This window comes from Girardinichthys multiradiatus, chromosome 7 (assembly GCF_021462225.1).
Source record: "Girardinichthys multiradiatus isolate DD_20200921_A chromosome 7, DD_fGirMul_XY1, whole genome shotgun sequence".
NCBI classification, from domain to species: Eukaryota; Metazoa; Chordata; class Actinopteri; order Cyprinodontiformes; family Goodeidae; genus Girardinichthys; species Girardinichthys multiradiatus.
In genome coordinates, this window is record NC_061800.1 from 30,805,231 (window position 1) to 30,832,928 (window position 27,698).

Consider the following 27,698-nt stretch of genomic DNA (forward strand, 5'->3'; position numbering starts at 1 on the left):
GTGCGGCGTCTGGGAGCTGTCCCAGGAATAATGGTGCTGAAGCTGCAGCACCCATCCAGCAGCCAATGATCACAGGAGACCCCGGGGGCTCAGTGCGGGCGCTTTTTACCCGGAGCAGGACGGTCCTGTTGGGTTTTTTTCCTTTATACCGGATGGATTTAAACCCTCTCTTGCTCGGTCCTCGGATGCGGAGCGATTTAATGATTTGGGAACGTAAAGGCTTCCCGGAGAGGCGTGCAGCTGAGACCTGCAGTCTGGATGGGAATCTGCGAGGGAAATAGAGGAATTGCGGATCGTGTTGCTTGAAATCGGTGTATATGTATATTTCTTCAGGTAAGACCGAATCTGCGTCCTAATATGACAAACCGTGGGTTGATTTAATTTGGTAAGAAAGGCTTACAAGACATCGACATCAATCTGAGTTCTGCTGGTTTAAATCGCATTGTCTTTCTCTGTGAGAATATCTTCATTCAAAGATAAAGTGCTTAATATTTTGTTTTTGAGTCTTTTTCAAAGGCAGATTGTAAATCAGGAGGGAGATGTCTGTCCAGATAGTTCATATTGTAGCAGGTAGTTTTAAATATAAGGCCATGAAAGGAGTGACAATGCAGCCTTATTAAATAAATTCATATTTCCGTCTGTCTAACGTTTGATTTCCCTCTTTTAGCTGTTTCATTCTAATGGACTTAATGGCTTCAGACACTTGTTTGCATCGATGGGATTTATTTTCATTTTCTGTTTACATTTTCGTGGGAAGACAATAAAAGTCAAACCTTTGAAATAGTGATCCTATTGATCATAAAATAAACTAAAAAAAAGGCTCATTTAAACCCCAACCATCGTGTTTCATCCAACCACGTATGCAGAGGTGTTTTCTTATGCTGGGGGACACAAACAGCACTCGTCTTCCAGCACCTAGGCTCGGTGCTGTGATCTTCTGGCCGGACGCAGCCCGATGCAGCGCGGCCGGGGCATGCTGAAGAGCCGCTGCTGCGTCCTGCTTGGTGACCTGAGGGTGCTCCTTCTCGGGCCACGGGCACCGCCGACACCGCTGCCTCCGCTGACCCCAATGAGCGGCGAAGCTTTGGAAAGCCATGAGGCGAGCGTCACCTTCCCCGACAACAACAACACTCTAACGCGGAGCCACCAACAGCAGGAGCAGCACGGAGGGGACCGAACTGTGCCGTCTGCGGCCGAAGCCGCCAGGGCCCCGGGTGCAGAGCGGCCGGTGAGGGGCTGGGTGGATGCCGCGGAGCTGTCCGCGGCTCTTCGCGGCTGTAGCAGCTCTTCTGATGACTGCTCAAAGGGGAAGCTGGAGGAGAGGTTCTCTCTTACCAGCTACACGGAGAGCGGCTTCAGGACGCCTGTCTGCAGGATCTGCTTCCAGGGACCAGAACATGTAAGTCCTGGGAAAAGGTTCTGCTTAATTGCATGCAAATACCATGACAAACTAATACATCTGATATCATCGCTGTAACAAAATATGTCCCCTTACAGATTTCTTTTGTTTTTTCCTCTTTAATCACGGTTAATTGTTTCAAGTAATAAAAATATATATTAGGAAAAGTCATCTTTAAATACAAAATGCAGTCTTAGTCTAGAAAAAAGCAATGAACTCTATTTAAACAATTTTTCTTTAAAGAAAGCTAAGTTCACAAGATTTCACTAGCCACACCCAGGCCTGATTACTGCCAGACTTGTACAATCAAGCAATCACTGAGCTCGAACCTGTCTCACAGCATGAAGCAGGCAACACACCACATCCCAATCTAAAATATTTGTGAAAACGAGCTGAGTAAATTTCCCCCACAGCATGTAAAAGATGTAAAAAGCCGTTGCCAGTTGCTTGTTAATTGGTTTACGGGACATTACTTTTGTTGCTTTTTGAGATCTTCTAGCCTACTTCATGTTGTCAGACTGGTTCCATTTATGGGATTTCTTGATTCCAGACCACTGCCATAGTTCCATAGGCCAGAGTGCCATAGGCTGTATTCATGAGTGTGGCTACTGAAGCTGAACGTAGCTTTAAAACATGTGGTTAATCACAGTTAGTTCAGGTTTAAAAAGGAGAGGATTACTTTCACACATGGGGCCAGGTTGCTTTGTAAAGCTTTTTTTCTCTTAATGAAGAAATCAGCAAAAGGTGCTTTTTGTATTTACTCATCTATCTTTGATAACCTGTTTGAGGATTTGAAACATTTCAATGTGACAAATTGAAAAAAGAAATCTGTTTAGGGACAAATCCTTTTCATAGCTACGTATAACTATTAGCATAATGTTTGTCTAAGGCTGAATCCCATTTCACCCCTTGCTCCTCATTTTTATACCCCAGTCTTGTGTTTCCAAGGGATTAGGGTGTCCCAAATATTTATGTAGCACAAAAGCATAAAAATACTGTTTGATTACTGCTTACATGACATTTACATGCATATGAAGTCACATATGTTTATGTATTAGGAGCCAGAACAGATGATGTCCAGCTTTTTCAAGAAATCTCCCATTTCTCAGTGGGACATTGTAACTATTACCTAAAAAGAGGCCGAACAATGGGATTCCACCTATGTCTAAATACCATTTCACCCTTTAACCTTCATTCTCAGCCCTTAATCCTACAGTCGTAAATAGCAGTATGTTCCAGTTGCTTGTGTGATGTTCAGAGAAGGCAAATAAACTTGGCTGTCTAGCCCTTAAAAACGGCCATTTTTCAGGGGGATAAGTTAAAACAAAGGAGTAGGAGCTGCTCCTGAAAAATTGCTCCACAAATTTAAATATTTTCTCAGTTAACATATTTTTGATTCCTCAGTGACCACTTATTGTGATTTTGATGTGTTCAAGTACCCTACATTTGGTATGTAAACACAAAAATTAACTATTAAAAGGTAGGCTGTCGTGCTCAAGTGGTATTAAGGGGTCCAAAATGTGCCAAGAATATATCCACCACACCACCACCACCACCAGCCTGAGCCCTTCATACAAGGCAGGATGAGTCTATGCTCTCATGACGTTCAATGCTGCAGTTTAAATCGACACTCATTGAACCAGGCAATATTTTTCCAATCTGTTTTTTTGCGGCACTAGTGGCATTTATTTTTTTTAAAGTAGGCAGACAGGATGTAGGGAGGAGAGATGGGTAAGGCATGCAGGACAGGTGTCCAGGGTCGTGACTCAAACCTGGGACATCTACATCGAGGACCGAGGCCTCCTTATATGGGTTGTGCTCTCTACCGCTACGCCATGCGCTGCACTCCATACTGTCCAATTTTGTTGAGCCTGTGTGAACTGTAGCCTCAGTTTGCTGTTGTTAGCTGACAAATGGGGGACCCTGTGTGGTCTTCTGCTGCTGTAGCCCATTAAATTCAGACCACTGAAATGTTGTTCATTCAGGGATGGTATTCTGCATATTTTGTTTGTAATGAATATTAGCTACTGTTGCCTGTCTGTAATCTGAAATTAGTTTGCTCAGTCTTTTTGGACTCCTGACATCAAGACATTTTAATCCACAAATCTGCTGCTCACTGGATACTCCAACTTTTCTCAGGCTTCTCTTTTTACACCAGAGAGATGATTGTGTTTGAAAATCGCAGAATATCAGCAGTTTCGGAAACACTCGGACCAGCTCATCTGGTACCAACAACCATGACAGATCCAGAGTCACTTAAATAAACCTTTTTCCCCATTCTGATGCTTGGTTTGAACTACAAGTCCCAGTTACCTTGTCCAGATCCCTAAATGCGTTGATCTGCAGAATTATCGGCTGTTTTGCTATTTTTATATAACAAGCAGTTGGAAAGATTTTCTTAATAAAGTAGCTAGTGCACCTTTAGCACCAACTCACAACAAATGTCATCTTAACATGACAAACATGTTCAGTTCATATGTAGTTATATAAATACCAATTCAGCCCAAATTAAATTCCAATTCAGATGATTTCCAGAAATAATGGCATTATTCCCCAGTTTGATTGGGTTCTTAGCAATGTTTCTTTGCTTGTATAAGTGCTTGCGTGTTTCAAATCTTTTGCACTGCTATTTTGTGGTTTAAAATCTAAAAGATTTGAAAATTACTGCTGTAGTAGACCAGAAAATCAACATTATTATCTTAAATTGAGCAGAGTTCAAAGGAGGGTGAAAGTGTTTGTGAGATTGACACCTTCAAAGAGTAAACCACATATCTAATGAAGCTGCATCACCGGATCACAGTGCAGAGACGCAATTAAGAGCACAACAAAGCACAGCTATTGCAATGAATTCAGGTCTGTGAAGAAGCAGCTTAAAGTTTTTTTTTTTTTTTTTTACTTTTAGAGATTATGTATTCTTCTCTAGCCTATGACACTGAAGTCTCCTCATTTGGACCTCCAAGATCTCACTGCCACTCGGATTTGTCACTAACTAGTCTAGCTTTTAATTATCAAACTTAAGGAAAAAATATATGCATAGTTAGAAAACACCCTACACTTTTATTGCTACATAAGGGTTGTTGGAAATGATCAAAGGATTCAGTTATTTTGTACTATTGGAAGTTACTGCTCCAACTTCTTTTCCAAATAAAAAAGAATAAAATGTACTTCTAGTGTCTTATTAAAGCAGCCACACAGCTGACGGACTGGACTTTTTCCACCTTATCCCGCTGCATGGCTTGTAAGCTGCTGCTGCTGCTGCCGGAGGGATAATGAAAGACCTTGCCCTGACGGCTGACAAGTGTGGAGGATACGCAGAGATGCAGAATCAACTCATTACAGTCAGGCACATCAAAGCGTTACCTGCATGACAAAATCAAATAATACATCTGCCTCTGCTCCTTATGTTTTCCACCTGTAACAGAAAAACATTAATAATAATAATGTAAGATGATGTTTGAGAGCTTAAGGAAACAGCCTTCGGGTTAATCAAGTTGCGCGTCTACACATTTGGAACCATATTGATGATAATGCTACACCACATCAAACAGTGTAGGAAAAATGTGAGAGCAGGTGGCTGAAAAAGAAAAATAAACTAGAAATTATAATTCCTGCAGGAACGTAGTAAGAATGCAGTAATCTAGAGGGGTTAGATAATCTGCTGAATAGGCTGAACTGAAGCAGAAATACTTGGTGAAGGGTACAAATTAGCAGAAATATTAGAAAAGCAAACATTTTAAAAGAAATATGTTAAAGAAACCCAGTCAAAATGATGTCAGAAATATGGGCAAAGCACCAGGGTAAAAGGAAGGATCTTTCATTTACTTCTCAGAAAACCATAACTGATTTTCACATGGGCTCTATGGAAAATTTTATGTGATTTTCTTGCTTTAAAGGCATGCAGTTCAAATTCCTTAAGACACTCATTTGAAAGTCACACTGAGTGAAAAAGACATGTTTTCCTTTGTTTTGATGTTTAAATTACCGGTACTAGAGTTTCATCATAAGATTGCCAGTGGGAAGAACCAGCTTTGAAAACATATGGAAGGAGCCTAGCTAGTAGAGTGGGTGAGAAAAAAACAGCATTTGATCAAAATGTCATTAAAAGTGTCATGGAATATGTTTTGCTGTTATTTTATGAAATCAGTAAAACATTTTAAAGAACTTAAGTATTTGGACTAGATAAGTGTTCTATCATCGGTTTAAAGCTGAATTGGTGGTTCTAGCTGAAAGTAAGGGGAATGCAAATACATGTCTAAGAGCACAAAGTCTTATGATGATTTAAAAACACCATTTTTATATATAGAAAAAATTGTTTAGAAAATTTTAAGTATTTTGAAAAATATGAAAGTTATAAAAAGCAGGGACCATAGCCACTATGTCTTGACATAAATTAACGTTTTGATATTTGAATGGTTGAAATGGCCTAAAGCACAGTGCTATAAAAAAGCTTTTTTTCCACATTTAAATTTTTCACATCATTAAACATTTTAATATTGAACAAAGATAACCTAAGTAAATATAAAATGCAGTTTTAAAATCACAACTTCATTTATTAATGGAAAAGGACACTATCCACACCAATCTCTCATGTGAAAAAGTAATCTTTGTTAAATCAATAAACACATTTTTTTAGAAAGCTACACTAATCATACCCAGGCCTTTTAAATCAAGAAATCACTTAAATAAAACCTGTTTGACAACATGAAATAATCTAAAAATATTTCAAAAAGCATCATGTTAGCTAAAGAAATGACAAACAAAGTCGTTGATATCTTTCAGAATGGAAAATGTTACAAATTCATACTTCTTGCTTTGGAAATCTAGTGATTCACAGTAAGAGCCATTATCCACAAATGGAGAAATCATGGAACAGTTGTGAACTTTTCCAGGAGTGGCCGGCTATTAGCATCACTCTTAGAGAACATCAGCAGCTGATCCAGGAGGTCACAAAACAACCTAGCACCACATCGAAAGCACTGCAGGCCTCACTTCCCTTAGTTGAGGTCAGTGTTCATGATTCAACAATAATAAAGAGACTGGGCAAAATTGTCCTCCATGAGATATCCTGAGTTCAAAGACCAAAAATTGCTGAGCTAAATGAACACAAATGTCTGACATTTGCCAAGCAACATCTTGGTCTTCCCAATGCCTTTTTTAACAATATTCTGAAAAGTGAAACTTTAGAAGATGTGTGTCACATTACATTGAAGGAACATCATACCAATTTTCAAACATGGTGATGGTCTGGGGCTACTTTGCTGCTTTACAACCTGGCATGTTGCAATAGCTGGAACCTTGAATTCTCCTCTCAACTTGAAAGTCCTGAAGGAGAATGTCCAGCCATCAGTTTGTGAGGTTAAGCTAAAGCACGCTCGGGTTTTGCAGAAGGACGATGATCACAAGCTCACTTGCAAATCTACCTCTGAATGGCTAAAACAAATTAAATGTTTGGAGTGGCCCAGTCAAAGTCTGGATTTACATTTGATTGAGATGTTGTATCATGACTTTATACAGATCATCCATACTGTGGCTGAATTAAAACAATTCTACAAAGAAGCCAAAATCCATCCACAACAATGTAAAAGACTTAATGACTGTTATTACAAACGCTTAATGGCGAGGTTGGGAAAATCAAATATTAGGTTTAGATGGAAATTACTTTTTCAAACAGAGCCAGGTTCTTTTGGAGAGCTTTCCTTTTATAAATGAAATCATGATTTGAAAACCACTTGTCTTTGTCTAATTATAAAATTTGTTCCATGATCTGAAACATTTGAAAGTGACGAAAAATAAAATAAATCTGTTAGGGAGCAAATACGTTTTTACGGCACTGAACTTGTGAACAGGGAAAAGTTTCAGCTGCTGTAGGATCTCTTTAATGTGAGTTTTTACAGCAGTCACACAGTAAATTAGAAAGAGTCTCAGATTAACTGGTCACACTTTTTGCCAGCGCTCTTGAGACCACCCTGATGAAAATGTCCCCACCTCATCCATTCATGGAAAATCTCAAGAACCAAGACAACCAAGATGAAGAATTTAACTTCTAACCTGAATGAATTCATTGTTCTTTCTCCCTTAACTCAGCAACAAATTCACTGAATCACTTCAAGCTCTTTCCACTGTGTATAATCTCTCTATGTGTCATCTACTAATTACTACAACGGCAATTTTGCATATCAGTCCACCTCTGGGCTCAGCCTTTGTAATTATTACTGGCATGGGGTCTATTATGAGACTTGGAGACAAGGCGTCGTCATTGTTTTCTCAGAAACTTCACAGATAGTCAACAACACTCTGCACTGCATACAAAGTACAGCCTTGTGAAAAATCGCAGTATTTCCCATGGTCTCCTCCAACAAGTCTCATTAAAGCTTCCCTGAAACATTGCAGCAAGTCGATAGCACTTGATTTCATTGCATCCCATCAATATGCACGTTTTTATCTTTTTCCTGCCGTCCGTGAGTTATTGCTTTGGGTGAAGTCCAGATATGGATCTGCTGAGGTGTAAAGGCCTATAAGGCTCTATTCAGAAAGAAAGATGAGTGGACTTTCTGGGTATCCCTGTATGTTACAAGCAGTGCGGGCATTATTTATCCATTTCTCTTAGCCTCTAGGATGTCACCCATACTACGTCAGGTGGAATCTGATCTGACAGTCCACCTCCAAAACACTTCCATCCCCACGGCTGAGACAGTCGACAAAGAATAAAGATGGCCCAGGTTTTCCTCCAGCATCCCACTGAGGAAGGACCTTGAGTGTCTGAGAGGGGAAGCCATTGAAAGATGATTGTATTCTGATTTAATATGACGCCACAGAATGAAAAAAGCTTGTGTAATAGAACCACTCAGTGTTTTTGAATGCATTTTCTGTGAGGTGAGCTTCACAGTTTGGATTCTGCGGCATTAAAGGGTAGGTTTGACTTTCATTATCTATTTGTCAGAGTATTCAAATAGTCAAATGCAGATTTAAAGAGTTTTTGTCATGGCAACGAATGGATCTTTCTTCCAGGAGAAGCAACATTTTTAAAGATTTGCTTTAAAAGTGGGCATAGTTTAAAGAAATGCCTTCTTTAAGATCGGACCATTACCAGTGCAAAAGGAAACCACTCTTTTGAATCAAATACAGCAATGGCATATGAGTAGCGTGCCTTGCAAATGTTTTTAAGCCCCATGGATGTTTCCACATTTTGTTTACATTATAACCTCAAATTTTACGAGGATTTTTTGTGATAGACCAACACAAAGTAGTGCGTCGAAGGTAAATGACACAAGGTTTTTTTTTTTTTCTCCAGTTGGAAATGTGAAAAGTGTGGTATGCATTTGTAATAAACCTCTCAGGGTTAATACTTTGCAGAAGCAGTCTTGTTTGAAATTTCAGCTCTTTCGTAGTATATCTCTACCAGTTTTGCACATTTGTAGACTAAGGTTTTTTGGTCTTATATTTGACTTGTAGCAAGCTGTGACTGGGCCTGGGAGCAGCTCCTCCAGAGTAAGCCAAGGCCTCTTGGCTGCTTTTTTGAATCATGCTCTGTCAGTTTAGGTGGGCGGCCATGTTGACTCTATTCATTAATTAGAACATTTAGTTGCACTGGATTTAATTTAGGGGCGTCAGAGTGAAGTTGATTAAATACAAATGCATGCCAGACTTTGTCAATTTTCTCTTCATAAAATCCCTATAAAATTAATTAAATCATCTTGATGTAATGTGAAGTATATCTAAGCGTATGAATCCCTTTGTAAGGCACAATTCTTCCTCCTTTAACCATACAGATAGAAATACAGAAAAGTTGTACGTTGCAGTTTAGCTATTTTGTTTCCATATCAGTTGATGGTCACAATCTTTGTAAAAAACTAACCTAAAACATATTTCAACCAGTTATTTATTCTATTTAGGGAAAGGTCAGTGAGAGGCTTAACAGGGGGTTCTTTCTTGCTTGCTTGCAGTGTTTGCTTTTTCCCAGCCTATGCATTTAGACCTGACCTTATCCTGGATCATGTACAGAACTAGTAATTTTACTGCTTTTAAATCCAGATCCAGCACATTTATCAGGAAATCTTTGTGCTATGCAGGTTGTGATTCAAGGTTACTTCACTAGATTTGTTTAGCAGTGGTTCAAAACATTCCCACATTCATACAAACATCTTAACACACCCAGAACCATTCCAATAAACATGATAGTGCTCAACATGCACCAAGCTCCATAAATCAAATCAAAGCAGGGCACAGAAGAGGATAGCAAGACTTAAAAATAAGACAAATACGTGAGAAACAATCTTAAAAAAAAACAACAAATGAATAAAAATGAAATAATCTAGTCTTAATACAATTGGTTAAATCCATTAAAAGCCACTGAGAGTGGCAATATCATTTCAGCTTGTTTGGTCCTACAACATCTAGTCCTACATTGTAGTACTAAGACTCTTCTTCCAGAGGGAAGCTGAAACTAAATACTGAGGAATATTTACATGTGTGACAGATCTTAGGGTTTCTTTGGTCCTTCTATTGTGTCTGGTGTATATTAAAACTATGGGAAATGAGTACGCTTTTATTCCTAAATCCTAACAGGGAGAATGCACTGGGATAATATGTTTGTCCGAGCACAAAGACAGGCCTTAAGGGTCAAGTTGGCATCATTATTTCTATATGGCCTCCCAGCATACAGGCAGTCTGTATGCTATCTGTAGGCATGATGGCTGCTCAGTCATTGGTTAGGAATGGGAGCTAAATAGGTTACATAAATACGTTACTGTAGGATCTCTGCTCCTCCCCTTCTGGTTGGTTCTGGCAGCTCATTGTCTGCAGCTGCAACACATTTTCCTAATGAGCTCATGGGCTTCTTAAGGTAGCTGCTGATACAGACCTTTGCTGGAACATAACCTCAGTTATGTGGACTCCTGTCTATCTGCCTATCTGTCTGCCTGCCTGTCTGCCTGTGGACCTGCCTATCTGCCTATCTGCCTGCCAACATCTGGTAATACTCCCTCCTAAGGACTGCTCTGTAAATATTCTCATCACCAGTACTCTCTCTCTCTCCTTGGATTCCTGGGTTTACCTCCTCTGGCGTCTGGACAACTCCAACTCAAGATTCCTTAAACAAAGTCTACAGTAGAAATAAACCTCATTTACCGTCTTATCCTGTGTGCTGAGTCTGTTTCATCCTCTGGTTTTGTTCTACTTCGATTATCTAAGCAATTCATGATAGTATGTTCCAGCCAACTAACATGTCGAAGAACAATTCAGATGATGAACAGACTTCCTTAAAGGAACACCTACAATCTACTGAAACCACTCTTCAACAGCTACTGCAACAACAAAGGACTACGGATTCTCATCTCACAGAACTTGGTGGTATGGTTCATGCTTTAAGCGAAATCATAACCAAACTCTCACCTGCCTCTTCCAATCCTCCAGCTCATTTAGAGAATCCTCAGCCACCCACAATTCTATCTTCTGGGATCCGAGAGCCTGACTTCCATCCGTCTGAACTGTTTGATGGTAATCCTAATAACTTTGGTGGTTTTTCTCTCCAGTGTGAATTAGCATTTAGTCGTTCCCCCTCCCTTTTCCCTACTGCTGCCTCCAAGATTACTTATATTGTTACCTCGCTAAAGGGATCTGCTCTGCGCTGGGCGCACTATTTGGCATCCAACCCTGTTGAGTCTCTTAGTTATGCCATTTTTTTCAGTCACTTCAAGAGAGTCTTCGATCAACCACTTCAGCAGGAGGCAGCGGCTAAGAAGATACTCACCCTCAAACAGGGAAGGAGAGCGTTGGCTGAGTTCGCCATTGACTTCCGGGTGGCAGCGCAGGAGGTGGGTTGGGATGAAGCGGCACTCAAGGGCATTTTTGTTCATTCCCTTGCAGATCAAGTAAAGGACCAGTTGGTTTTGAGAGATGAACCCGATAGACTGGATGAATTAATCAACCTATCGATCCGCATTGACAACCGTCTAAGAGAGAGACAAACAGAAAGGAACTACAATTCACAGTGGCAGCACTCTCTGGCGCCTCGAACCATTTTCCTCGACGCACCCACTTCCTCTTCAGAAGGATCTGCGCAACCGATGCAGATTGGTCACACTCGACTCTCCCCAGAGGAACGACAACGTCACTTTGAGGGTGGTCTTTGCCTATATTGTGGACAAGGAGGACATTTTATCACAAGATGCCCCAAGAAGGGAAAAGAGAGGGCTCGTCATTAGGTCAGGGGACTTTGATGAGCATATCCCATTCTTCCCCTGTCTCTCGTCTGTGTTTTCCGGTCACTATTATTGTTGGCCAAGAGAAGTTTCCTGTTGACGCTTTTATTGATTCTGGTGCTGAACAGAATCTTATTTCCTCGGATCTGGTTGATAAACGTCAAATACCCTCTCAGCCTCTCAACCATTCCCTTTCTGTCACTGGCATCACTGGTCAAACCATGTCTCAAGTGAGATTTAAAATGCCTCAGCTTCACATCATCACCTCTGGTAACCATCATGAATGGGGTGAGTTCTTTGTTGTCTCTTCCATCTCTCCACAATTAGTTTTGGGGTTTCCCTGGTTGCAGAAACATAATCCTGCTATTAATTGGGTGGAGGGCAGAGTAGAGAGATGGAGTAATCTCTGTCTCCAGAACTGCTTAAGAACTGCTGTCTCTCACTCTATCAAACAACTCAAACCTTCTGAGCCTGTTGATGTGTCCAAAGTTCCACCTGAATACCACAATCTCGCACCTGTGTTTAGCAAACAAGGGGCTCTTTCTTTACCTCTGCATCGCCCCTATGACTGCTCTATTGATCTCCTCCCAGGCGCTCTGCTACCATCCAGCAGACTCTTTAATCTCTCCAGACCCGAGAGAAAGGTCATGAAAGAGTACATTGAGGATTCTTTAGCATCTGGGATCATTCGTCCGTCTACCTCCCCTGTTGGCGCCGGATTCTTCTTTGTGGGTAAGAAGGACGGCACATTAAGACCCTGTATTGATTATAGAGGATTGAATCAAATCACTATTAAAAATAAATACCCACTACCACTTATTGATTCCATACATGAACAATTACATTCTGCCAAGATCTTCACTAAACTCGACCTGCGCAATGCTTACCATTTGGTCCGGATCCGAGAGGGTGATGAGTGGAAAACAGCTTTCAAAACCCCCCTAGGACATTTTGAGTATTTGGTTATGCCTTTCGGGTTGACTAATGCACCCGCTGTTTTCCAGGCTCTTATTAATGATGTTCTTCATGACTTTCTCAACCTCTTTGTTTTCGTTTATCTGGATGACATTTTGATTTTTTCCCAGGACATAGAACAACATCGCCAGCATGTCAGAACAATTCTCCAGAGGCTTTTTGAGAATCAACTCTTTGTTAAAGCCAAAAAGTGTGAATTCAGTGTCACATCTGTGTCTTTTGTGGGTTTTATTTTTGAGGCAGGCAGGTACAGAACTGATCCTGAGAAAACCAAGGCAGTGGCAGAGTGGCCTACTCCAACTGATCGCAGGCGATTTTTATAGGAGGTTTATAAGGAACTACAGTCAGGTCACTGCACCTCTCACTCAACTCACCTCCTCTCTGAAAACGTTCCATTGGACTCCTGAAGCAGAAAGGGCATTTGGGGAATTAAAGACTCTATTTTCTTCAGCACCCATATTGACCCATCCTGATCCATGTGCACAATTTATTGTAGAGGTTGATGCTTCTGACATTGGAGTAGGGGCTATTCTTTCTCAACGGTCTCCTCTGGATGATAAGGTACATCCATGTGCCTATTTTTCTCGTCGCTTGTCTCCAGCAGAGCAAAATTATGATGTGGGCAACCGTGAACTGTTAGCCATCAAGTTGGCGCTTGAGGAATGGCGGCATTGGTTAGAGGCTACTGAAGTCCCTTTTCTCATTTGGACTGATCATAAGAACCTCTCCTACATTCAAAATGCCAAGAGACTTAACCCCAGACAAGCCCGTTGGTCTCTGTTTTTTGCTCGTTTTCATTTTTCTATCTCCTACAGACCCGGTTCCAAGAACATTAAGCCTGACGCTCTCTCTCGCCAGTTCTCTCATTCTGACCAACTCAAGACTGAAGCTTCCATCCTACCGGATTCTTGTATTGTGGGCGCCCTCACCTGGGCCATTGAAAAGGACATCAGGGAGGCACAGAGGTCCGAACCTGACCCAGGTACTGGCCCAGTGGGCAAGCTGTTCGTTCCCAACTCTGTCGTCAATAAAGTTCTGGATTGGGTGCACAACAATAAATTGACTTGTCATCCTGGGGTGACTCGCATGACCACATATACCAAGAGGTATTTCTGGTGGCCGACTATGAACCTCAACATTAAAGATTTTGTTGCAGCTTGTCCCACATGTGCTCGAAACAAGAACACTAATCAACCCCGTGCTGGTCTTCTTCAACCTCTGCCCACCCCTAGCCGCCCCTGGTCCCACATTTCCGTTGATTTCATCACTGGTCTCCTGCCATCTGACGTTAACACAGTCATCCTTACTGTTGTTGACAGATTCTCTAAAACAGCCCATTTTGTTCCTTTACCCAAGCTTCCGTCTGCATTGGAGACTGCCCAACTCCTGGTTCTCCACGTTTTCCGCATCCATGGCATACCTTTGGACATTGTTTCTGACCGAGGCCCGCAGTTCATCTCGCAAGTTTGGAAGGAGTTTTGCAAAGCTCTTGGTGCCTCCATAAGTCTTTCGTCTGGATACCACCCCCAATCTAATGGACAGACAGAAAGATGCAACCAGGAACTTGAAGTCGCCTTGAGGTGCGTAATAAATGACAACCCCTCTTCTTGGTGCAAACATCTCACATGGATCGAATATGCTCACAACACACATACTTCCTCTGCTACTGGTTTGTCCCACTTTGAGGCTTCACTGGGCTATCTACCTCCGCTGTTTCCCAGTGTTGAATCTGACATCACCGTCACCGTTCTGCTGCACCTGTCTACCGCATCAATCAGAGAGTCTGGCTTTCCACCAGGAATATTAAATTAAAAGATACTTCTAGAAAGTTGGCCCCCCGTTTCATTGGCCCTTTTCTCATCGAGAGGATCATCAACCCATCTGCGGTGAGACTCAAACTACCATCTTCCATGCACATTCACCCTACTTTCCATGTTTCCCAGATCAAGCCAGTCTCGGAAAGTCCCCTGAGTCCTCCCACCAAGCCCCCTCCTCCTGCTCGACTCATTGATGACCACCCTGCATATACGGTCAATCGTATCCTGGATGTTCGGCGTAGGGGGTGTGGTTTTCAATGTTTTGTGGATTGGGCAGGATATGGACCTGAAGAGAGAACCTGGGTTCCCCGTTCTCACATCCTGGACCCTGCTCTCATCACGTCCTTTTACAAACGCCATCCTGAAAAGCATTCTGGATTGCCTGGAGGCAATCGTTGAGGGGAGGGTACTGTAGGATCTCTGCTCCTCCCCTTCTGGTTGGTTCTGGCAGCTCATTGTCTGCAGCTGCAACGCATTCTCCTAATGAGCTCATGGGCTTCTTAAGGTAGCTGCTGACACAGACCTTTGCTGGAACATAACCTCAGTTATGTGGACTCCTGTCTGTCTGCCTATCTGTCTGCCTGCCTGTCTGCCTGTCGACCTGCCTATCTGCCTACCTGCCTGCCAACATCTGGTAATACTCCCTCCTAAGGACAGCACTGTAAATATTCTCATCACCAGTACTCTCTCTCTCTCTCTCCTTGGATTCCTGGGTTTACCTCCTCCTCCTCTGGCTTCTGGACAACTCCAACTCAAGATTCCTTAAACAAAGTCTACAGTAGAAATAAACCTCATTTACCGTCTTATCCTGTGTGCTGAGTCTGTTTCATCCTCTGGTTTTGTTCTAATTCGACTATCTAAGCAATTCATGATAGTTACTTCTTTTTTTCATTATTTGCCTTTGCAGAAATAAACAGACAAAAGCTGTGAATGTATTAAGTTAGATGAAAAGCCGCTTCTTTTTTAAAATTTCTTTAAATGTGACTGTTATTCCAACAGTTTTATGTGATCTTCAGTTTAATTTATAGCTTTCTTGGCTCATTTTATCTCTTGTAGACTATTAAAATCTGTAGAGGAACTGGTTTTTAATGTTTTTATAGAATAAATGCTTGCTGCCTGGATGTTAGTGGCCATTATAAAAATCACTTGCATTCAGTTTCTGTGTGAGCCAGTTTATTATAGTTTTCCTCAGTTAGAGTTAATAGAGTTCACTCGTATTAATTCCAGGCTCTTATGTGAATAGCCTGAACTAATTTAGTTTCAGTCCATTGTATATATATATATATACATAGCAATGGGAGCTAATTTTATAAGGAGAAAATTAGATGTTCTGGGTTGTTTTGGGATAATGCTGCACAGAGAGGTGGAATTATGCATCCAAAGCAGTTTGTTGTCTTCCCCCTATTTCTATTTGATCAGCAAAAGGACAGTAAGTTTCTGCATGCGTGGGCTGTAGTGCCACGTTTGTTATCGGACTCCCCTGCTTTCTCCAGCCACTGTTGTATAGGAGTGATCCGGGTTTCAGCTCTTGGCTGCGATCAGGCCAGTCGCGGTGAGCGGCCTGAGTCCCACTGGACTCGACAGAAGTGTTCTGGTGCTCCTGCCAATACACTCCCACCCTGGCCATCTGTAGATGAGCCTTTTCTCCTGCAGCTCACTCGATTTTCCTCTCTTCCCTTAAAACTGGGGTGCTGCTCCATCTGTCGGAGATGTCAGCACAATAATGGGGAAATATTTTGGAAACTTGCAGCTTTTTTTTGCACGTTGTTTCTGTTTCAGTCTTTCTGGTCATTATAGACAGGAAGAGGAAGAGCTGCATTAACCTTAGAATTTAATAACTCAGCTAAAAGAAGAGAGAGGAAAGAGGTTGTGATATCAGACAGGGTGGGCTAATTTATATATTTATTCACCAAAGCCCTTTTTTTCTTTATATTGGATTCCTCCCCAGTCTCCAGTTTTTTGCAGCCACTAATAGCTTTTCTACCAAATATTTTTCTCTATTTAACCTTATCCATCTTCCATCCACTGTGACCAGCTTCCCTATACCTGCTGAAAGATATTATTCATGCAGCATGATGCATCCACCACGTTTCACTGTAGAAATGTTATATACAGGGTGCATTGTGTTAGTTCTGCAAAACAACCTTGTAGGCTAGAAAGTTCAGTTTTGATCTTCTCTGTCCACACCAACGTCTTCCACATATGTGCAGTGTCCCATACAGGGCTTGTGGCAAACTTTAAACAGGACTTCTTTTGTGTTTCTTCTAAAAATGGGTTTCTCATTGCCACTCTTTTATAGAGGCTAGATTTATGAAGTGCACTAACTAATAGTTGTTCTGACAAGAGATTATCCCATCTTATCTATAGATTTCTGCAGCTCTTTCAAAGTTACCATGAGCCTCTTGGCTTCCTGTCTGGTTAATGCTTCCCTTGCCTGGTCTGTCTGCCTAACTGGACAGTCATGGTTTTCAGATGTAGCTGTGAAAAGTGCTCGGAGAGATGTTAAGCACTTGGGATTTTGCTTTGGACCTAACCCTGCTTTAAACTTCTCCACAGCCTTATCTCTGACCTGCTGTGCTCCGTGGTCTTAATGATGTTGTTTGAGCATTAATTTTCTCTAACAAAACTCTGAGGTCTTCACAGAGCAGCAGCATTACGCTAATATTAAATATTACACACAGATTGACTGTGTACGAGTACGAGTACGAGTACTTCTGAAGGCAGTTAGTTGCACTGGGTTGTATTTATGGGTATCTGAGCAAAGAGGGGGAATACAAACGCACATAATAGTTTTCAGATAAAAAACAATATCCCTCTACTTCACAAATACTGCTGCTTCTCCACTGTGTTGGTCTATCACATAAAATCCCAGTAAAATACACTGAAGTCTGTGGTTGTAATGTGGCCAACGTTTAAAAGCTCAAGGTGATGTAAATGAGCTTGGAGACCAGGGCAAAGGCTTTCCTCAGTTTTCTAAACCTCAATTAGCCCTTGCAAGCAGATTTGTTTAGAAGTAAATATATTAATGATATGACAAATATAATGAATGCTTTCAATTTATTTAATGGCTTTCTGAGGCCTTGGGGAAAACATATCCAAATGTCTTGCTAAACCCATCTTGAAAAGCTAAAAATGAAGATAAAATTGCCTCTATTGGACCTAACACAAGCATTAAATGAAACCGGTTTGGAGGAGTGAAGTAAAGAGATGTTTTCTTTCAGCTACTTTATCCACCACCTGAATGCACTGCACTGTAAGTTAAATACATTATATAAGCCCTAATAGCTTTGTTTGTTTTACAGTTGAATTGTAGAGGATATATGGCACATTATACCTGGAAAATGATTTATTGTGGCCTGATTTTGTATTTGACAACGACCCCTTCAGACTAATCAAATCTCAGTTCCCCCTGCTGATGCTTAATCACACTAGAAGCTGCTAGGTTTCATGTTTCCAAGTAGTATTTGCAGTAATGAGGTGCAATGTCTTACTTGAGACAATCCCTTCAATTATTTTGTGCTACTGCTAACCAGTGCTTTTCTCTTTACCCATCACTGGTTTCAATGCTTTGTCCAACACTTTGTTTATTTAACAAGCTGCTGCATCAATGTAAGTTTAGCTCAGTATTTAGCAGCTTAGTTATGCTTAGTTGTGCTTTCATATAGTCTTCTGTGGCTGATCCTGTAGCAGTAATCAAGTATTTTGCTTGTAGAGTAGGTGTAAGGCGAAGCTTTCCTTTTACACCTGAATGGTGCTGCGAGCTGTAGCCTGCTGTGTGTATCCATTGCACCTTGAAAGGCCTTGTAAAATCAATAAGCCACAGTGAAGATATATATCTGTGTATGTAGTGTAATTCAGAATATTGCATGTAGGCGGGTAACAATAGTGGAGTAAATTAGATGAGAAAATGTGTTGCCTGCCTGTCACTGATTACTCTAAGCAATGTCTTCCTCTGAATCACAGGCTTCAGTCAAGGTTTATATAACAAGGAAATACAGCATGTTTTAAATTTATCCACAGCGGAATCTTTTTCTCTGGATTATTCAGGGTTCCAATGCGGTCCTGAAAAGTCTGGAATTTGACTGGATAAATATGTAAAAAAGACAAAGGAGTAGAAAATGAATGACTGGTCAGACTTCACTTGGTTTTCTATTGACTAAAAGAGCAATATCAGATTTTCTGATTAATTTGTCACAAAAACTAATTGGACCAAAACAATTAATTGTTTTAGTCCAATTAATTGATAGTTATGGTTTTTGAAATTACTGACAGAACCCCTATGCCGTATATTTGTGCATTTGCCCTTTTTTGGCACATTAAAATCAAAAATGTCATTTATTTTATTTGGATTTTATGAGACATTTCAACACAAAGACAATCCACAATCTGATTAGTGTGGTGTGTATTTTCATTCAGCTCTCTTTACTTTGGTGAGTTCAGTTGTGTGTAATATTTAATCTTAATATAAATCCAGCTGTTCTGTGAAGGCCAAGGAACATAGCAGACAGACCAGGTAGGACATTGGAGAAGTTTCAAGCAGGGTTATATAATGAAACAACACCCCAAGCTTTGAACATGCCATGAAGCATTGTTCAATCCATTATTTTATGATGGAAAGAGTATGACACAACTGCACACCTACCAAGACATGGCTGTCAACCTAAACTGAAAGGGAGGGCAAGAGAAGCATTAATCAAAGTAGCAGCCAAGACACTCGTGGTACCTCTGGCGATCCAAAGCTCAAGTTGGAGAATCTGTTGACAGGAGAACTATAACCCATATGTTCTGACCCTTATGCAAAAGTGGAAAAAGGAAGCCACTAAGAAAGACTGAAGACATCCCACTTGTCACAGTTTGCCACAGGCCATGTAAGGACATAGGAAATATGGAAGATGGCACTCTGGTCAGATGAGAACAGAGTTTACGTTTTTGGCCAACACGCAAAATGTAACAGTGTAACTGGAAACTAACACCCTGAAAACATGATCTGCACTGGGAAACCTGATGGTGGCAGCATCATGCTGTTTTACTTCAGCAGGGACAAAGAAGCTGGTCAGAGTTGGTAGGAAGATCGATGTATATTAATGTAATAGAAAGGCCTAGTCAAAGTCCAGAACTAAATCGAATTGAGAATCTGTGGCAAGACTTGAAAAAGTATGTTCACAGATGTTATCTATTCAATCTGAGCGACCTTGAGTTAAATTACAAAGTAGGGCACAAAATGTCAAAATGTCACTTAAATATTTATAACAATATATAACAATAAAAGTGATCATAAAAAGTCTTTAAAGGGGACATGCAATGCTTTAAAATCCTTCCTTTTCACCCGTAAATCATTCAGTTGTGGTCTATATAAAGTGGAACTGCAACTCTGTGGCCTGAACTCCTTGTTATTGTCGCTCCACAGGCTCCTCTTTTACCCCTGTTCAATAAATTCATGTCTAAAATGTGTTGTCATTTTATTTGCAGCTTACCGCTTTGCTGTGGCCGTCGTTTCCATAGAATTCCCCACTGATTAGAGAACATTTCCATTAAAAATAAAATTTAACCAGACACTTCGAAGAAGTTCTGATGCTGAGGGATAGTGTAATGATTTGTGTGGGTTAATACAGCCAACAACAGAACTGAACTTATCCTCTTGCAGCGTAGGCAGACTTGAAATTGGATTTCAAAATCACAAACATTGATCAGCCAGAAGTCAATGACCTTATTTAGCTGTTCTGAAACAAATACTCTGATGCAACAGTTGGAAAAACGTAACAGATGATAGAGAAAACTGAATGGACTGCAAAACATAACCCAAACGGAATATAAAGAAATCTATGTAGCACCAAGAGAGACTAAAGTCAACTTTTCTGCACACCTAAAGACTCCAAGTACATAACAAAATGTATTTAAAGGCTAAAAAAGTGGATTTTGCATATGTTCCCTTCAAAAATCCATTATAGAGTTTATGGCAATAGATTGCATGGGACTGCACAACATATCCTCACAAACACATATACTGCTGTTAAAAAAAACAATAAAAAAAAGAAATCAACAAATAGCACTATATTAATCACTGCCTACCTCAGGACACCAATTACATTATGTGTTATTTCAATTTAATTCAGTTTATTTATATAGTGCCAGTTCACAACAAATGTTGTATGAAAAAAGTAAATTCAATCCAATCACACAGTCAATTACATACAGTTAAAATTGATTCTAGTTTTCAAACAATGCAGTCAAATTTAGTTTATAATTGGTCAAAAGTTTTCTATCTTAGGAAACCCAGCAGATTGCACCGAGTCACTGACTTACAGCATTTGCTCCTCCTGGACCAGCATGTAGATACAGCATTGTGTCGTTGACACTAGAGGACACAATAACTGCAATTAATCATAAATTTTAAAGTGTTCATATTTATTGCTTTTCTCATGGAACCAACTGTAAAAAACTAGGAAAAGTAACAATCCCAATAACACAGAGTTTTTGGAGTATGTAAAATCACACTGTCAATTTTCTAATAACGATAAAAAAAAAAAACTTTTTGACATTTTCCCATCTTTTCTGTAAGGTTTTGATGCTACATACAAATGCATGCTACACTTTTATATGTAATACATTTTAAAATCATCCAATTAAGTGTGACTTTGTGTAGCTGCATGACATAAAATCCCTCTAACATATAAGACTGTGGTTGTATTGTGACTAAGTGTGAAATCTCTGTAAAAAAGCTTCAAAAAAGGGCAATTTCATTGCTTTTGTGGCTATAGAGCCTCTTAGATCAGGGTTTTAAACTGCATCATTGGTTCTTCTGACAATCCTACATATTTTATTTTAGGAAACAAAATACATTTATCACAAATCATAAACTGGGCTGCACGGTGGTGCAGTTGGTAGCACTTGCCTTGCAGCAAGAAGGTCCTGGGTTCGACTCCTGGCCGGGGGTCTTTCTGCATGGAGTTTGTATGTTCTCCTCGTGCATGCGTGGCTTCTCACAGGGTACTCTGGCTTCCTCCCACAGTCCAAAGACATGGTTAATTGGTCACTCTAAATTGCCCTTAGGTGTATGAATGAGTGTATGCATGGTTGTTTGTGTGTTGCCCTGTGATGGACTGGCGACCTGTCCAGGGTGAACCCTGCCTCTCACCTGTAGACTGCTGGAGATAGGCACCAGTTTCCCTGCGACCCACTATGGAATAAGCGGTAGAAAATGACTGACTGACAAATCACAAACTGGGATTTAAAGCATTTATATTTATTGCAGGACAACATAGATGAGATGAAGTGTTATTGATTTTGAAATAGAGCTGATCTTCTTGGTCCAGAAACCAAAAACAAACTGTTAGAAAGCTGTTACACTTTCAAATCAGAAGCCAACTTTGGCATTGTGTTGTTTCATGATTTCTCAAACATTTAGATAATAAAAACCCAACAAGGTATTTTTTGTCTACTTCGATTTCCAGAATGTTAAAGAAACAGCCAAAAAATATCTAGAAATATGCATCTGGAAAAGTATGGAAAAGGAAAATCCGTGTTAACACTCCTTGATAAAGTGTTTGTCCCTTCTGCAGGGAGAGCTCCTTAGCCCGTGTCGCTGCAGCGGGTCGGTCCGCTGCACCCACCAGCCATGCCTCATCAAATGGATCAGTGAGAGGGGCTCCTGGGCCTGCGAGCTCTGCTACTACAAATATCAGGTCATTGCCATCAGCACCAAGAACCCATTACAGGTAAGCCTCAGGAGCAAAAAGCATCACTGCAAAATGCTTTTCAGATTTTATCACATTCTCCTAAAATGTTTACAAGTCAGGGATTATTAAAAATAACAGCAAACACCGCCTCAACAAATACAATAAATGCTGGGTGTTAAAATATTTATTTCCCCTCATCTCATTTTAGAGCATATTTAGTCTTCACATCAAATTGTTTGTCAAATGTTAAGCCTGGAACTCAGTTTTTAGGACTTGCACTGTAAAAAAAAAGCTGCAGCTCTAGTTTTGCTTTGATCATAAACCCACTAGAAAAAAATGGGCTTTTTGAATTAAAGAAGTATTTTCCTCTTTGATCCTTAAAACAGAGAGAGCACAGTTTCCTCTCAGATTTAGCTTCTGGTGATGTGACAGAAGGGTTATTGAGAGAGTTCGTGGTAAGACTGATTTCAGAACAACAGTTTGGGTGTTATACATAATTCTGGTAAAATACAGCTCAGGTGGGAAGTTTAATTTTGGGTCTTTCAGAGAGCATCTGAATTGTTCTTTTAAAAGTGAGGAAATGTGATAATAATATTTATATAAATGCTCCCTGGCAAACTGGAGAGAAACCCCATCATTTCCGTTGCCACCAGCAAGCTTCTGGCATAGTTCTGACCACTCATCTAAACATAATTGTTAGAGGTTAATGACACTGATTGATTTTCTGGCTTTAAGTATAGTGCACACAATTTCAATAGATTATAATGTCTGGGTCATTTTAAGCTTAATGTTAGCATTATTATTTATATCCAAAAACCAGTTTGATCTGTGCTTGGGATCATTGTCATGCTGGAACATCCAGTTGGGTCCAAGTTCCAACCACCTGACCCAAACGGACCCCCTCAGATGTAGGAACACTGGTTAGAATATTCAGCAACAACCAAGGAACCACCAAACCTCAGGACTGCCATTAACTGGAAGATGTTTAAACACCACTCTGACTATTCACCATGCAGCCAGTTATGAATCAACTTGGGCTGGGAGGGTGCCAAACCTCACTGAAACTGGGACCCAGTTTGATGTTCCAACAGTAGAGTGATCCTTACCATACATTAAAACTGGTTTTCAAATAGACATTACAAAGTTTCTTTAATGGTTCTGACCTTAGCATCACTGAAGATTTATGGATTATGCTAAAGAGCCGGGTTAGTGCCAGGACTCAAACAAGCTCAAATTAGATTTACCATTTATGCCAGGAAGGGTTGTCGAATATTCAGCCAGTGGCTTGTTGATGGCTAGAAAAAGGGTGGCTTGATGTGCAATTTAACAAGTGGAGCAACTGTACGCCTTTTAAAAAAAATCTAACAAGTTTGATCTCCCATATTATAAAATGATCAGGCGTTCACGTGGTGCTGTGTCTATATATTTAAAGCGGTATTTCTCATTTTCATCTAAATTTAATTGAATTAGAGAAATCTACTGTCGCTGCATGCTCATTCAGAAAGACGGACTTGCTGCAAAACTGGCGACTTGATGCAGTCGGTTTTCCATAGATAGCAAACCTTTTTTATCAACTGCCATATTAATCTGAACATGACTGCATTTATAACTAGAAATGAATTTAACTATAATTGACTGAATCTGTCTTTATGATTGAATTGACCCTATATGTCTGTATATAAATAGGCTATGATAATTTTGATATATTGACATATGTTGAGAACTCGCTCTTTAAATAAACTGAGTAGAATGTAATTGAACTGCATAATAAATTTGTTTAAAAATCATAAAGTTTTATGCTGTCTACTTCCAGGAAAAAGAACATCTAAAATAATTAAAAACCCTAAACCATAATGGCACCAATTTCTGACATTTATCTGTCTTTTTGCAAATAATCCCATTTATTTCTTTTGAACTAGTGGTTATTCAAGTTATTTTTGCTTTGTTCAGTTTTGTTTTCATGTTTTCCAGTGAAGTCAAAGGATCGAAAAGAAAAGCAAAGCTCTGAGGTGTGTTTTGTGTCCTCTTGCAGTGGCAGGCCATCTCCCTGACTGTGATAGAGAAAGTGCAGATAGCAGCAGCCATACTGGGTTCCCTGTTCTTGATGGCCAGCATCTCCTGGCTGGTCTGGTCCTCTTTTAGCCCGTCGGCTCGCTGGCAGCGCCAGGACCTGCTTTTCCAGATATGCTACGGCATGTACGGTTTCATGGATGTCGTCTGCATCGGTGAGGAGCCAGACAGAAAACACCGATATTTAATGTTCTTGCTGAAGTGTCAGACAGTGATTTAGAGTGATACTGAGTGCTTCTGGTCTGCTCATGTTAATCCAGGTGTGCTCAAGAGGCAGAAGTAAATGTCGCAAGTGTTCAGGCTGTGAATGCGGTAAACCATTTAAACTATTGAGAATCAATGCCATTAATCTATACAGCAGTCAGTTGCCTCATATTCATTTGTATTACTAAGTTAAGGATTGCATGGCCACAATTTTACAAATACGACTTTAATCTCTACATCAAAGATGAAAAACTGCTGCATCAAACTTCATCTAATAAATAAAACATGAATGCTAGATATTAAAAAACGGATACCTTGCACCAACTGAACTCCGTTTTTATCTCTAATAAAGAGCTGCAGCCTGAAAGTCGGAAACTTTTAAAGCTTGCTGTGTGCTGTCATAAAATCAAAGGTAATAAGGTGCAACGAGGCATCTTTTAGCAGTTTTTCTGAATTTGAGTGGGTGTCCAAAAATGAAACTTATCCCATCTGTACTGTAAGCTGGCTCTTCGTCTCTACTGCTCGAGGGTCTGCGTGCTTTGGATGAAAGCCACATTAAGAAAACTCCAACTTGTGCGACAGCAGACAGCAGCGGGGCGAGAAGAGGGAAGAGGAGATTGATTGTCTCCGGTTTGGTGCCGAGGATTGACTGCGCAGTCATTAACTTGGCACTTTACAGAGATTAACTTGTCACCTGGTAGACGTAAAAGAGCAGAGACCTGATTAGCCAGCGAAGAGAGAGCAGGAGAAGGGCACAGTTAAGTAACGACTCAGATCTAAGGATTTAAGTAGTAATAATACATCATAACTAAGTTCTGTTATTTTTGTAGAGAGTAGTAACACTTTATTATTCGCCATTCACATTTATAGTGTCTTGCGAAAATGTTCTATGGCTGTTTTGCAATTATTATTTATTGGGATGTGATAGGCCAACACAAAGTAATAAATAATTGTGAATGGGAAGGAAAAGGATAAATGGTTTTAATTTTTTTACAAGAAAAATCTCGAACGTTTGTCTTGCATTTGTATTTAGTCCCATACTCCTATACCCCTAAATAAAATCCAGTGAAACCAAATGCCTTCAAAAGGGACATAACTAGTAAATAGTCCATCTGTGTGTAGTTTTGTCTTAGCATAAATGCAACTGTTCTTAGAGAACATTGTGAACAAACTGGATGATGAAGACCAAGGAACACAACAGCCATGCTTGAGGAGAGATTTATCCCAAGCTTTGAATTTATCACAGATCATTGTTCCATCCAAAACCTGAGAATGTGAAGAGGAGGGCACCACTGCAAACCTAAGAAATCATGCCCACCTATCTAAACTGACAGGCTGGGCAAGGGGAGGAGAAGCAACCCAGCAGGACAACAACCCACAACATTCAGCCACAGTTACAATGGAGCAGTTTAGATCCTGGGTGGCCAACTCTGGTCCTCAACAGCCGGTGTCTTGCATGTTTTAGACATTCCTCTGGTTCAGCACACCAAACTCAAATGAATGGGTCATTACCAGGTCTGTCCAGAACTTGATAAATTACTGAGGAGGCATCAGAGCCAATAATTCAGCTGTGTTGAAACTGTAGCACGTCACATGCAGGACACGGGCTCTTAAGGATTCGAGTTGGTTACCCGAGGTTTAGATCAAAGCGTGTTTGATCAGTTCAGAGAAAGCTTCAACGTAAGTTCAGTTGGGAATCTGTGGCCAGACTTGAAAATAGGTGTCCAAAAACACTCTGCATTCAATCTGACTCAAGTTGAACTCAATGAACAAAGATTTTAATCTCTAGATGTGCAAAGCTGTTAGACACATACCCCAAATGACTTGTAATTGCAGTGAAACGTGGTACAACCAAGTATTGACTCAGAGGCTGAATACAAAACACACAACTCTTCTCAGATTATCATTGGAGAATAAATTACACAAAGGTGACCTTATTTATTAAGTAGGTAATAGCAATTCTGAAGGTAATCAGTTGCACTGGATTATAATTAGGGGTATCGCAGTAAATGGGGTTGAATACCAATGCAGGATACACTTTCAAATTTTTTTTTGTAAAAAAAAAAAAGACGTCTACTTTCTGTTAGTCTGTTGCACAAAATCCAAAAATAAAATACACAGTTGTTGTAATGTGCCAAAACATAAAAAGGTTCAAGGGGTATGAGGCCCCAGATAGGCAACAAAAATGATTAAAATAACATTAAAGAATAGACAAAAAATAGTTGTAAATTATTCCAATGTTCCAACATTCAACAACATCCTGTTAAAGGATGAATACATACAAATAACTGTCACTAATTAAAGGAATAATATGGTTCGTTCTGTTTACCTTTACACCACTTGATCTTGCACATCCTCTGGGTCCATGTAACTGCTGGCAAGACTGACTCCAATTTTCCAGTTACTGAGTTCAATGAACATGAATCAATAAGCAATTTTGGGCCGAGATAAGATGTTATCGAACAACTGGAGAGAGCAGATGCGTCATTTTTGCCGACCTAAAACCAGTGATTGTTGCGGTGTCATATGTTGCTCTGTGGCTACACTTGATCGTACAAATAAAGATTTTATCTCAGCTTTATGGTGAGGTGCTTGAAGAATGAGTTTGTTTTTTCTGCCTCTGTGTCAGCTTTTACTTTCTGCTGGCTTTAACACAGTGAGAACACTGCAGAGATATCACTCTGTGGTGTCATTAAGATAAGCCAGACACTGACTTGTCTCACCGCCACTCTCCTTTCCACAGCATTAATTGTCCACGAGGGACCCTCGGTGTTTCGCATCTTCCACCGCTGGCAGGCCGTCAACCAGCAGTGGAAGGTTCTGAACTATGACAAATCGCTGGACTGCGATGACCAGAAGGAAACTGCCGTGGACAGGACTGTGTCTCAGCCCAGTCAGGGCTACCAAAACGGGATAGGACTGTCCACCTCCAACTCCTCCCTGATGGTGGTGGCCTCCACAGCCGACGGCTCCACTTCCACAGCCGTGGTGACGGCCTCAGGGGAATTTGGAGCTCAAGTAGACCCCGACAGCGGCACTGTGGTGCCCGACCAATACTGTCCCTACAATATCCTCCACCTACTCACCCACCTGAGGCAGCCAGAGGCCCGCAGCCAACCCAGCAATAGCACAAGAGAGCTGGTCATGAGAGTCACCACAGTCTGAGCAGTCAGTTGAGGCCTTATTCCACGCGGAGCTGAAAGATTTCTGAACCAGCTGACAGTTAAAAAAAAGGAAAAAACTCAGTAAGTGCTGTCTTAACTGCACTGGATTGATAACATGTTCTTGTTTATTTTAAAATGCATCTTTATTGTCCTGATATTGATTGAATAAAAGTCAAAGTGGTTTGATTTGCAAA

The 27,698-nt window shown here is 40.5% G+C and overlaps 1 protein-coding gene across 2 annotated transcripts; it reads left to right on the forward strand.

Annotated features, from left to right (window-relative positions):
- marchf4 (membrane associated ring-CH-type finger 4) lies at positions 1–27,698 on the forward strand. 2 transcript variants are annotated; one of them, XM_047369613.1, is made up of 5 exons: positions 1–333; positions 668–1,399; positions 21,950–22,105; positions 24,099–24,291; positions 27,084–27,698. In XM_047369613.1, the coding sequence occupies exons 2-5, from the start codon at positions 956–958 to the stop codon at positions 27,503–27,505; spliced, it is 1,215 nt and encodes a 404-aa protein (XP_047225569.1). In that variant the 5' UTR covers positions 1–333; positions 668–955; the 3' UTR covers positions 27,506–27,698. The 2 variants fall into 2 exon arrangements, with proteins under 2 accessions (XP_047225569.1, XP_047225570.1); XM_047369614.1 differs by having other exon boundaries at positions 867–1,399.

Coding starts and splice junctions, on each gene's coding strand:
- marchf4 (XM_047369613.1), top strand. CDS start 956: ATGCAGCGCGGCCGGGGCATGCTGAAGAGCCGCTGCTGCGTCCTGCTT. Junction 1,400..21,949: donor GCTTCCAGGGACCAGAACAT/GTAAGTCCTGGG, acceptor TCCCTTCTGCAG/GGAGAGCTCCTTAGCCCGTG. Junction 22,106..24,098: donor GCACCAAGAACCCATTACAG/GTAAGCCTCAGG, acceptor GTCCTCTTGCAG/TGGCAGGCCATCTCCCTGAC.